Source organism: Carcharodon carcharias, chromosome 6 (assembly GCF_017639515.1).
Source record: "Carcharodon carcharias isolate sCarCar2 chromosome 6, sCarCar2.pri, whole genome shotgun sequence".
Lineage (NCBI taxonomy): Eukaryota > Metazoa > Chordata > Chondrichthyes > Lamniformes > Lamnidae > Carcharodon > Carcharodon carcharias.
Window position 1 is genome coordinate 13,396,944 of NC_054472.1, and position 13,508 is coordinate 13,410,451.

The window sequence follows — 13,508 nt, forward strand, 5'->3', positions numbered from 1 at the left end:
ACTTCTCCCCTTTCGAATAATTGGGTCACGAGTGGAATTGCAATAAGCGGTTGGCTTCATCTTGTTTTAATTTATTTTTTAGCATATGTATAAAAATGCACTGATGGTTTACTGCGCCTGAAAATTGAAATGCTAACAGAGGCCAGCGTTCCTTACAACATTGAACTTGGGGCTTAAGACAAAGCTAAAATAAATTGGAAGTGTTAACTTCTCTTTTTCCTGTTTGCACAGTTTACGGGTAAACCTAGACATGGGGAAAGCAGCTTACGGTTGGATGATCATGAGAGATGATAATATTCCAGGCACAGTGGTTCGGACAAGCACAATACCAGAAGAACTGGGACGTTTAGTTTATTTATTAACAGATAAGACAGGTAATGTTGATGTCTTCTTCTGAGCTTGTGACATGTTTCTGATATTCTGCAGCTTCTAACTTTGGATCAAAGATGTAACTGCACTGTTCTGCTCTGAAATGTTGTGTGATATTTTGAATGATATTGCATGAAATTGAATGTGGTGAAACAGCTGGTAATTTAGTGCTGTGGACAAATTGAAAGGTGCACAAAAAGCTCAATGTTAGCTCTTACAAATTTTGCTTAAAGGAATTTTTAACCTCCTTATGAGGCAGATTTATCAAAATCTGAACTGTTTTTTATTCATGGAAGGCAACATACATGTAATTGGAAATGTTAGACGATGATAGCTTTTGTTTTTAGCTGTCTTGTGACAGCTTTAAAATCACTTCTGAACAGCCAGTAAACCAAATGTTTTTAAGGTGTTTAAAAAGTTGTCTTAAAGTGTACATATTTTTCTTCTTTCCAACCAGCATTAACTACTGCAAATAAAATCTTACTGCTTTTTTAATCACTAGTGTTTAGTGTAGATTACTATGATTACAGTCCTGTGTACCTTTTTATTTAACAGCTGTGTAAAAGTAAACTGCCTCTCAAGGCATTCTTCAAAAAAACCACACAAAGGCGTTTGTTGATGCACCCTTATCAAGCCTAAGACTCGCATCCTCCTCTCTCGTCGGCCTTACTGTCCCCCTTACTGGGGGCTAACCTCACCAACCTCCTGCCTTTCTCTCTTTTGCTTACACCCATGGGACTCTGCCAGCAATCACTGCCTGTTCCCCACATTTCCCTCCGGAATGTCTTCACTCCCAACAAGGAACTTGCCATTCATGATGTTATACAGGTCGAGTATCCATTATCTGAAATCCTCAGGGTCGATCGCGTTTCGGATTTGAGATAATTTTGGTTTTCAGATAACACGTATAGGCTCAGGCCTACTTCTTTACGATAGCCTAAACCTAGGCTAGCTATAGCTAAAGTAAATAAAATGGCTAGAAAAGTAAGATGTATTACTGAATAATAAATGCAGGGTACCAGTAATAAGTTCCCAACCGTGGTGCCATCTGTAGTTCTGCTTGTGGGAGAGAGTGTTGATGTGCAGAGAAGCAACTAGACTTTCTGCGCTAAAGGTTGGGTATGCTCAGTGAGGTTCATGTTGTCTCTGGCCGGACACTTCCTGCTCTCAAGGCTGGGTGCAGTCGGCAAGGTTCGTGTTGGCTCTGGCTGTATTGGCTCTGGTCAGGACTTGCTAAAGATCGATGAGGTTCAAAAGAAGTGCAATTTTTGGATGTGTTCGGTTTTCAGATTTACAAATAAATGATACTCGACCTGTAGTGGATAATTGTCAAGTTCCTGTGAAAACCAGGTGGTGAAACCCTGCCTCTTGCCTGTCTGTACTTTCCACCACTACGTCACTAAATCTCAAATGAGTCTTTCTGCCTCCTGCTCTGCATCTTCTCTTTCAAGCACTTAATCTTATTCTATCCCTCTTGCCTCTCCTTTAAAACCTTCATTGTCTACTACCATACCCTAAATTTCACCCCATCTCCTGTTGTTTTTCTCCTGCTGTGATCTCGATCATTTAAAGGCCATTTCTAATCACTTCCTTGTATTGCTCACAAAGCACACTTCCAAAAACCCCAGTTCATTCTGTCTCTTCCCCTGGAATAAAGTGTTTGCCCCATCCACCACCCCCCACTCCTCCAGCCTTTGTTGCTTACAGCTACACTACTGTTTCCAGCTGCCTAAACTTCAGCCTTCTGTTTGTAACAGTATACCTGCAGATGTCTATTTGCTCAGCTGTCCTCTGTCCTCAACTTTTGATGCCCAGGAAAATCTTACACCATCATTCATCCTGGTAGTTTGGTTGTATGCCATCAATTTTTGCTGCAAATTCGAGGGGTATCCATTGACAGATATACCTTGTTGAGCTCTGTAAGGCCTCGTTCTCCTCTGCCCACTATAGCATCATTCTGGAGAGTAATGATAAATCCTGCTTTTGATCTCCAGTACCAGCCAAATAAATTCTCTTCTTGGACCCCATGATAGCTTGCAGGGTAACTGAATTCGTCTCCTTTTCAAATCCACTATCATAACCTGCCCTCACACCCTTTCTTGTTGCAAATTAGGACCCCATTTCCAACCATATTTTCTTTTCCAGAGTTGTTGAACTAGTTGTCACTTCACAAGCATTGTGCAGATTTTTTGGGGGATTGGGTGCTGCTGATGAGGATAGTGTTTGTTACCCAACCCACAGATGCTGACAATGCTAAAGGGGATGATGCGCCATAGTCACCGTCACAATATATATTCATTGTGACATCTCTCGTAATTGCTTGTTTAAACATCTCTAATCAGATTTCTGACCCTGATGCAACATCAAAATGGCTCTCATCAAAGTTGGAAATATTGACTCTGACTGCCACTGTCATACATTATCCCTCTTTGCCAGCCCTGCAGCATTTGGCATTTTAAGCTACGCCATCTTCCTCCAAATGATCTCCTCTATTGTTACAGCATGGTGCAACACCCTTGACCTGGTTCCACTCTTCAATATCTGACCAAAACCAGGGTACTTCCAGCTGTGGTTTCTCTTTGCACCCCTACGCCATGACTTTTGGAATCTCTTATGGACCAATTCTTGGCTCCTCCATCCTTCGAACTGCATGTCGAGCCTTGCCACCATCATTTGTAAATATGGACATCGGCTCACACATGTACCCTAAAACCCAGCTGCCACCTCTCTTGACTGCCTCTTATGTTGTTATTCAATTATAATGGGCTGCACTTTGTTTCACCCAATGTTTAACTAAAGAAAAGGCATCGTCTTCAAACCAAATCACACATTCCATCCCCTCCCCAGCCACTGTCTGGGGTTGAACCAGTCTGTTTGAAAGCTCGACATCCAATTCAACCCTAAGCTTGTGTCGGGCTGCATATCCTCAGTGTCAGGACTTCCTGCTCCCATCTGTACCACTACCTTAGCTCTTCTGCTGAAACCTTCATCCCAACCTTTGATCCTTCAAGACTGGATTGTTCCATGCTCTCATTAAAGTTCATCCAATCCAAAACTCTGGTGTCTGTATTCTGTCCTGCACCAAGTCCCACTTGTTCATCATCCCTGTACTATATGACCTCTGTTAGCATTTGATTCCCAATTGCTCAAATTTAAAATTCTCCTCCTATTTAACTCTCTTCATGATCTCGCTAATCTTTGTAACCTCCCCAAGCCCAATGAATCCTCTTCTCAACTCTGCATTTTCTGACTCTGACTCTTGTGCATGCTCAAAATTGGGGGACGTGCCTTCAGCCACCACACCCACACTTGCTGTCATTACATCGCTAGAACCCCTCAACCTCTCTCTCCTCCTTCCAGACCCATCTCTTCAACTAAGCTTTGTGTCACCCCAATAATCGCTCCGCCTTTGGCTCAGCACCCATTTTTTTAATTGTACTTTGTGCCTTAGCTTTGGGTGCTTTTCTACATTAAAGGTGCTAAATAGAGATAAGTTGGTCTTGTATTTGTGATTTGTTAGCATCTCCTGTGTAGTAAATCCAGACATGTTTTTAACATCTGTTCCTTTGAAGAAATTTTGTTTATTTGAGCTGTAACTATTTCCAAGTTAATGTAGAATATTGGCAGGTCAAATGTCATAACGCATTTGGTACTTTACTACAGTTTTTCAGGGCAAGTATTAAACTGCAGGAGGTTTTTTTCTTTTGGCCATTTCATTTTCAACTACATCTTTTACAAGTTGGTCAAGATCATTTAAACAAGGGGAAAAGTCTGTAAACTTCAGTTTGAATTCCACGCAAAATTGCAAGTTCTGCCTTGCTCATTGAGCAAAATATGTGTCGGTTAGAGCAAACACCTGTTAAATGTCATTTTGCATTGTGCTTTTCTTAGGCTGCAGAAGCAGAAATCACCATTTGTAGCTAAACAGAATTTAAGTTGTTGGGTCTGAGGAACATTGCAGTCTATCTTAATTGCAAGGTAGTCCTTTGTATGACTGCAAATTGGGTTTGTGCTTCATCAGTAAGCATTCTGACAAGAAGCGTCCATCACTTTGGCTTGCTCATTTACCACGACAGAATAGAAAATGAAGTGTCCCAATAATTACATTATAGTTTCCTTATTGTAGGACAAGAAAGCAATGTGGTATAATTAGGTTTGATTGGAGAGCATGTTTCCGGTAAGATCTGAAATTAATGACGTTGCTATAGTGACACATCTGCGACCACCAGTGCGTGAAACATAAAGTAATTCATTTGACAAGAGAAGACATCTGTTAACTGCGAGGATGCAGAGCATATTGACACTGACCTGAAATACTAGACGTTATGTGATAAATGAATAAATGGTGCTGAAACAGGAGGGCAGATAATTTGTACTTAATCTGCAAGTAGAGCTTTAATCTTCCCACTGCTTGCTTTTGATAATGCTATTGTTTAAGAACAATGCAGTAGAGAGCTCATAACTTCTAAATGGCAACTGTGGATGAACCCTAATGATGCAATAAATTAATCCCAGTATCAATGGAATTTATCACTATTGTATTGTGAAATCATTAGTGGTGCAAACAGCTGGAACAACTTTTTTGATAAATAGATATTGTGAGCCATAATTATCACTTAGCACATTGAAAATTAGCATTCTTTTTACAGGTGTCAGCACAGAAGTGTGCTTCATGTGCATCATTTAAGTATTTTTTCTTAATAAATAACTAACATCAAGGGAATTCTAATGAAAAGGCTAAACTGCATGTTGGTGTAGTGATCAGTTAAGTGATTCATTGACTTGATGTTCAATGCTGTATTTAAGTTGTTTTCAGCCAAATGATTAATACACTTTCAGTTTGCTAAATGAAACTGGTACATATGAGCATATGAAAACGTCACAAGAAAAGACCAGCTGGTCCATCCAGCCTGCCATACAGTGTGATGCCTTTATGCATCACGATACACGTGATGCATATACACCACTATACCCAGGATTACAGGATAAACACTCCTGTATGATTAATTATTGACCATAAAATTTAAATGTGATGTGTGCAGCATTAATATAATTCATGAAATTGGTCTTGAGCTACCCTTTAGTGTTAAACTTGTAATAGATTTTCCTTTTGCTTAAAATTGCACTGATTTATACTCTAACGACTTACATAGTACCTGATTGTAAGTACAGTTTTAAAGATAAACACTTATTGAACTCTTGCCTGATGCCAAGTTGTTCATTTGTGGAGTAACCTAAACTATGTAGCCAGGAAATGATAGGTTGAACTAAATGAGTCCTTATATGAAGCAAAATTTATTTAAAAAATTATCCTGCAATATTGCCTATTAGCAGTTTTATACTGGATTAGGAAGCAAACTTTAGAGTGTAAATTGGTTAGCACAACAGACACTGGTGAATTAGAATTTTTAATTAATTGCTTCAAGTGCTAACAGTATTCAGTACTTGCATTCTGACCTTCTGTCAGAAGGTTGAGATGCTCAAATCCCAATCCAGGGACTTCACATAATCCAGGCTAACATTTAGTTGCAGTTGTGAGGGAGTGCTACATTGTCAGAGGTGCCATTTTTATTTGGTTTGTTAAACTGAGGCCCAGCCTACCTGCTTAGCTGTATGAAAAAATCCTGTGGCAATATTGAGGAATACGACGGAAGTTCTCCTACATGATCTAAGAAAAAGGAGCTGGACGAAGCTTCCTGCTTCCCCATTCAATAAAATCATGCCTAATCTACCTAAACTCCACCTTCCTGCACTACCCCCATTTCCCTTAATTCCCTTAATACCCAAAATCTCTCAAAATCTCTTTAATATACTCAATGATTGAGGGTCCACAGCTTTCTGAGTTAAAGAATTTGAGATTCATAATATTTTGTGTGAAGAAATTTATCCTCATCTCAGTCCTAAATGGCAGATCCCATATTCTGACACTGTGACCTTGTATTTTAGATTCCACAGCCAACAGAAACATTTTCTCTGCATCTACCCTGTCAGCTGCTTAAGAATTTTATATGTTTTAATTAGATCAACTCCCATTCTTCTAGACTTCGGGGAATGTAGGCCTAGTCTACTCAATCTCTCCTTGTAGGGCAATCCCCTCATCCAAGGAACCAATTTAGTGAATCTTAATTGCACTCCCTCTAGGACACGTTAAAAGGTAAGGAGACCAAAACTGCGCACACTGCTCCAGGTGTGGCCTCACCAATGCCCTGTATAAATGTAATAAAAATTCTTTAATCCTTTTTGTACCAAAAGCTAACTTACTGTTTACCTTCCTAATTGCACTTTAATGTTCTGTGACTCATGTACAAAGACATGCAGGTCCCTCAGAATGCAAACATTTCCCTGCCCCTCCATTCAAGAGATATTGTGTTTTTATTTTTTTGCACAAAAGTGAATAATTTCATACTTCCCCACGTTGTATCTCTCCTGCCACGCCCTTGCCCAATCACCTGAGCTGTCTATATCTCTCTGTAAACTCTTTGTGTCCTCCTCACTGCTTACTTTCCCACCGAGCTTTGTTTTATATCGTGATGTCCTGGCCTACGTTTATATCTCAAACAAGTTAAATTGTGAAGTAAGAACTGAAATGACAACCCTATGTTTCTCTCTTCCCAGATGCTGCTTGATCTGCTGAGTTTTCCAGTAGTTTGTTTTTTTTTATTGGCCATTTAGCTTTATGCAAATTGGCTGCTGCATAACCTATGATATAATCGGCTGTGAAACATTTATTAGGGCGCTGAGGGGATGAAAGCTGGTATGTAAATAAATACCAGCTCATTTCTTTGTCAGTCGTATGATTCTCTGTAAGATCTGCAACAGAGGTTCTGGAATTTATTTTGCTAATTGTACAGATTGTTCTTGGGACCTTTTTTATGATTGCTGAAATCAGTAGTATCCTCTAGGAGGAGTTTCAAGTGGAATTTTACCACCGAGCAGTGCATTGTATTGACTTTTTAATGGAATGGTCACTACTGTGTGCCAAATGCAGGCTAAAGACTTTGCATTTGGAGTTGGAGGGAATTTCCTGTAATTATCGCTTTGGGAATACAGCAGAAATCCACCTTGAATACACTCCTCAGAGAAGGGAGCAGGGGCCTCCATACCGTTGCTGAATTTAGCTTATAGATGTAATTGGGACTCTATGAAAGGGCTGTGATTGCTTGGAAGTCTTCCAAGAGGAGGAAATATAGTAACTACCTTTGGCATGATATTTGGATGTACCAGCAAATATTTCAGAAAGGGTTGGGTCATTAATGTATACTGTTATTGTTAAGGCTCTTTTCACTGCAAAATGAACTTTCATATTTAACATCAGTTTAGAATAGGAAAGTATTATTGGTGGAGGATCTCTTTTCGAAAAAAAAGATCAGTCAGTATGTGTTCATGATAAAATCTGAAGCCTAACTTACTGTATGCTATTTCAAATTTGGATCACCCATGGATATCTTCTGGGGTATATTGGCATAAAACGCGCTTGTAGACAGTCTGAGCATCATATACCTTTGTTTGAATTTACTCTCACTCATTGGATCTACTTATTCAATAGCGTGCCCCAGGGATGCAACAGTGTCAATCCCTTGCAATCTGGGCTATATATTTGTTTCTTTTGCATGTCCTTCTTTACTCTCTCCATAGGCATGCCAAGCAAACACTTAGGCGACTTCCAGATTTAAATTTTCAGTTGCTCTATTTCACATATAGAACAGCTGTTATGATTGAACTTGCTTAACTCAATCTGCCCAAGTTACCCTCATGGAATAAAGAGGAAAGAGCTTCAGTTTATTTGTGTTTCTCATAGCCTCAAAGTACCAAAGTGTTTCACAGCCACTTTTTTTGAGGTGCATTCACTGATGTAGACAAACGCAGCCACCAATTTGCACACAGAAAGGTCCCTTAAATAGTAGTGAGATGCATCATCTTTTAGTCTGTTCCAAGAACTGTTGGAAAGCTCCTCTTCTCCTGAAGTGGGGCAATGGAATCAGTTGGGACTTTGGTTTAACAACTTAGTGCAATTGATCCCCCTTTGTTAGACTGAAGTGTTGACCTAGATTATGTGCTGTCATGTTGAATTGGGCTTCACTCAATGACCTTCTGACTCAGGTGACGTTGCTATCTATCTATTGCTTTCTATCCAAGTGGGAGTGTGAAACCAACCTAAAGAATTACAGGGGGAGAGGAGAATCTTAAAAAATATTACAGCATTGGCAAGCTGAGAGATTTAGTTTCCGCTTATTTCTCCTGTCTGTCGTTGTTTTATTTCACCTTCATGCATTTGAAAAATTCTTAACTCTTGAATCTTCAAGGACCTGCTTCTAATTGTATTTATGACAGCTAGTTAGCTGTTAGTTACTTAACTGTCTTAATCATGTGGCCTTGGTCTTCACTTTGATTAGGGTGGGGGTGGGGTGGTGGAGATTGTTTACAAACTATTTTGGTGACCAAAGTTCAAACAGTGAAAGAGACAGCTCCTCACTTTACCCCAGTAAAAAAAAGGGAAAGAGAATTAATGTCTCAAAGATATTTCAAAAGCAGGATGTTGAAACAGCAAAATTGGCAGCCACTTTTACAATTAGCAGAACCATAGAATTGTTATAGCATAGAAGGAGGTGATTCAACCTACTGTGTCTGCATCAGCTTTGTGAATGAGCAGTTCCCTAAGTGCCATTCTCCCGCCTTCTCCCCGTATCCCTGCACACTCTTCCTTTTCAGATAACGGTCCAACTCCCTTTTGAATGCTTTGATCGAACCTGCCTCCACCACACATTCAGGCAGTGCATTCCAGACCTTAACCACTTACAGCATGAAAAAGATTTTTTCTTCACGCCACTTTTGCTTCTTTTTCTAATTATTTTAAATCTGTGCCTTCTCGCTCTCAGTCCTTTCATGAGTGGAAATACTTTCTCCCTATCTACCCTGTCCAAAACTCCTCATGATTTTGAATCCCTCTTTTTCAAATCTCCTCTCAGCCATCTTTTTTTCCAAGGAAAACAGTCCTAAGTTCTTCAATCCATCTTCACTAACTGAAGTTCCTCATCCATGAATCATTGTAAATCTTTTCTGTATTCTCCCTAATAAAGTGTGGCGCCAGAACTGGACATGATAATCCAGTTGAGGCTGAACCAGTGTCTGAGACAAGTTTAATATTCCCTCCTTGCTTTTGTCCTCTATGCCCCTAATTAGTAAAGCCTTGGATACTTCTCAACCTGTCCTGCCACCTTCAATGACTTCTGCACATATACCCCTGATCCCTCTGCTCCTGCATCCCCTTTAGAATTGTACCTTTTATTTTATACTGTCTCTCCATGCTCTTCCTAACAAAATGAATCGCTTCACATTTCTCTGCATTGAGCTTCATCTACCACCTTTCCATCCATTCCACCAACTTGTCTGTCCTTTTGAAGTTCTGCACTATCATCTTATGGGTTCACAATGCATCCAAGTTTCGTATCATCTGCAAATTTCGAAATTGTGCCCCATACACAAAGATCTAGGTCATTAATATGCATCAGGGAAAGCAAGTCCCATCACTGAGCCCTGGGAAACTCCACTACAAACTTCCCTCCAACCCGAAAAGCATCCATTAACCACCACTCTCTGTTTGCTGTTGCTTAGCCAATTCCATATCCATGTTGCCACTGTACCTTTTATTCCAGGAGCTTTAATTTGCACACAAGCCTGTTGTGCGGCACTGTATCAAATGCTTTTTGTAAGTCCATGTACACCACATCAACAACATTGTCCTCATTAACCCTCTCTGTTGCCTCTATTTAAAAAAAAAACCCCAGCAAGTTAGTTAAATTCAATGAAATTAAATTTAAGAAGTCCATGTTGGCTTTCCTTAATTAACCTGCATTTGTCCATATGATTATTAAGTTTGTCCCGACTTATTGTTTCTCAAAGTTTCCCCAAAGCTGAGTTAAATTGTTTGGCTTGTAGGTACTGGGCTTATCCCTGATTTGAACAAGTGTGTAACATTTGCAATTCTCCAGTCCTCTGGCACCACCCCTGAGCCTAAGGAAGAGTGAACAATTATTGCCAGTGCCTCTGCAATTTCTACACTCACTCCTTTCAGTAACCTCAGATTCATCTCAGCCAGTCCTGAAATCATATCAACTTTTAAGTACAGACAGCCAATCTAAAACCACCACCTTATCAATTGTAACCTTTCAAGTGCCTGAATTACCTCTTCCTTCGCCATGGCCTGGGTAGGATCTTCCTTGATAAAGACAGATGCAAAGTATTCATTTAATACCTCAGCTATGCCCTTTGCCTCAATGCAATTTCCTTTTTGGTGTTTACTCAGCCCCACTCCCCCTTTTACCATCGCTTTACTATTTATATGCCTATAGAAGACTTTGGGATTCCCTCCTATGTTGGCTGCCAGCCTCTCTTCATACTCCCACTTTGCTTCTCTTATTTGCTTTTTCAACTCCCCTTTGAACCTTCTATGTTCAGCCTGGTTTTTAATTGTATTTTCTACCTAACATTTGTCATAAGCAAGCTTTTTCTTCTTTATCATAATTTCTATCTCTTTTGTCATCCCAGGAGCTGTGGATTTGTTTGCCCTACCCTTCCCTTTCGAGGGAATATACCTTGGCTGTGTCCAAGTTTTCTATTCTTAGAAGGTAGCCCATTGTTCCACTACCCTTTTTCCTGCCAACCTTTGACTTCAATTTATTTGGCCCAGATCCATTCTTACCTCATTAAAGTTGACTTTCCCCCCAATTAACTATTCTTACTCTAGATTGTTCTTTGTCCTTTTTCATAGCCAGCATAAACTTTATGATATAATGATCATGGCTCGCTAAATTTCCCCCTACTGATACTTGATTCAATAGGCCCAGCTCATTCCCAAGAACCAGGTCTGGCAGCGCCTCCTTCCTTGTCAGACTGGAAACATAGAAAATTTTCCTGAACACACTCTAGGAACTCTTGCTTCTCTGTTGTCCTTTAAACTAATACAATCCCAGTCTATATTCGGATAATTAAGGCCCTGCATTGTAAGTACTCTATAATTTTTTCACCTCTCTGTAACTTCCTTGCAAATTTGTTCTTCTGCATCTTTCCCACTAGTTGGTGTCCTATAAACTACACTGAGCAATGCAATTGCACCTTTTTTGTTTCTTAGCTCTAGCCAAATAGGCTCTGTTCTTGATCCCTCTGGGGCACCCTCTTTCCCCAACACTGTGATACTCTTTTTAATTAATGTCACTACCCCTCTCCCTTTTCTTTCCTGTCTTTCCTGAACACCTTGTGTCCAGGGATATTTACAGCCAGTCCTACATTTCTTTGAGCCAGATGTCTGTTATAGGCACAGCATCATATTTCCACATGGCAATCTGCGCCTGTAGCTCACAATCTTATTTGCCACACTCACATTCACATACGTGCACAGTAACCCTGATTTAAATTTCATTACTTTCTCCTTTACTCTGACCCAACTATTAACTTACTATAACAAAAACAATAACAGAAGTACCTGGAAAAACTCAGCAGGTCTGGCAGCATCGGCGGAGAAGAAAAGAGTTGACGTTTTGAGTCCTAATAAACGTCAACTCTTTTCTTCTCCGCCGACGCTGCCAGACCTGCTGAGTTTTTCCAGGTAATTCTGTTTTTGTTTTTGTTTTGGATTTCCAGCATCTGCAGTTTTTTGTTTTTATTAACTTACTAACCCTTATTCAAGTGCTATCTATCACTCCCAGTATTCTGTGCACCTTGGTATACCTCATTGATATTATTTACAGGTTCCCACACCTCTGCCAAGTTAGTTTAAACGCTCCCTAATAGCACTAGCAAAGCACCCAGCAAGAAACTCAGTCCCATCCTGTTTAGGTGCACCCCATGTCCCCCAGAGCTGGTCCTAAAGCCCTCCCCCTGCATTATCTTTCCAGCCACTCATTCATCTGCTTTAGCCTTCTATTTCTATACTCGTGCATGGAAGTGAGAGTATTCCGGAGATTACTCCTCTCGTTCTCTCTGGAAAATGGGATGCACTCAGAGAGCTCCTGCATTCCCTGCCTGTTTCTTTTTGACTGTCTGGTGGTCACCCATTCCCCCTCTCCCTGCATGCTTACCTCGAGCTACTGCAGCTGATGACACTTCCTGTACAAATGGTTATCCAGGGCACGAGAAGTACACCAGATCTATGAATGTTATTGTTATTCTACATAATTAGTAACACTTCCTCTTTCATGGAGAATCGAAGCCTTTCACCTATTTTCCAAAATAGGAGTAACGTTGCTTTCACCTTGGTTTATTGAAATTATTGTCTGCTGTATTGCAGCTGCTGCCAATGTTATGATATGGCAGGTGATATTTGCAGGCTGACCAAATCACAAAAGGAAACTTGGCCAGGCAACAATTTTGCAGCTTGTATTTATTACGAGAATGTTTATGCACTAAAGTCAGAAGTAATGAGTCCACTACCACCTTTAGAGACTAAATTAAAACATTTATTGACACAAGAAAAGAAAATGTTAAACACACACAAGATTACAATTACACAGTTATTTAGCCTTATAACATTTCCCAAAATTTCTACTTAACTTGACTCCCAACTGCACATCCCCTTCAGGCAACAGTTCAAAATAGATTTGTAATCTATAAAACATCCAGCAAGATTACCACAAGCACAAGTTCCTATAAGGGAGGTATTTCACAGCTTTCTCGCTCTCACTTGGCAGTGAAGCTCCAAAGGCTTTTAACACAACCTTGGCTACTGGAACAGCAAACCTGTCCAGGGTGGCTAGAGGCCTTTGCCTCTAGGCGATGGCCTAGTGGTATTTTTGCTGGACTAGTAATCTAGAGACCTAGGGTATTGCTCTGGGGACCCGGTTTCGAATCCCACTAATGGTAGATGGTGGAATTTGAATTCAATAAAAACCTGGAATTTAAAGTCCAATGACCACAAAATCATTGCCGATTGTTGCAGAAACTCATCTGGTTCAATAATGTCCTTTCGGGAAGGAAATCTGCTGTCCTTACCAGGTCTAGCCTACGTGTGACTCCAGGCCCACAGCAATGTGACTGACTCTTAAATGCCCTCTGAGCAAGGGCAATTAGGGATGGGCAATAAATGCTGGCCTAGCCAGCAACGCCCACACCCCATGAATGAATAAAAAAAGTGTTTCACACAGTGC

General features: G+C 40.3%; 1 protein-coding gene across 5 annotated transcripts in view; it reads left to right on the forward strand.

The window, feature by feature from the left end:
- The window catches only part of atp9b (ATPase phospholipid transporting 9B), a 273,915-nt gene that overhangs the window by 183,968 nt on the left and 76,439 nt on the right, over positions 1 to 13,508 (forward strand). For all 5 annotated transcript variants that reach the window (XM_041189970.1, XM_041189971.1, XM_041189974.1 and 2 more), the window contains one exon: positions 232 to 374. In XM_041189970.1, the coding sequence (XP_041045904.1) occupies positions 232 to 374 (143 nt within the window). The remainder of the gene's footprint in view (positions 1 to 231; positions 375 to 13,508) is intronic.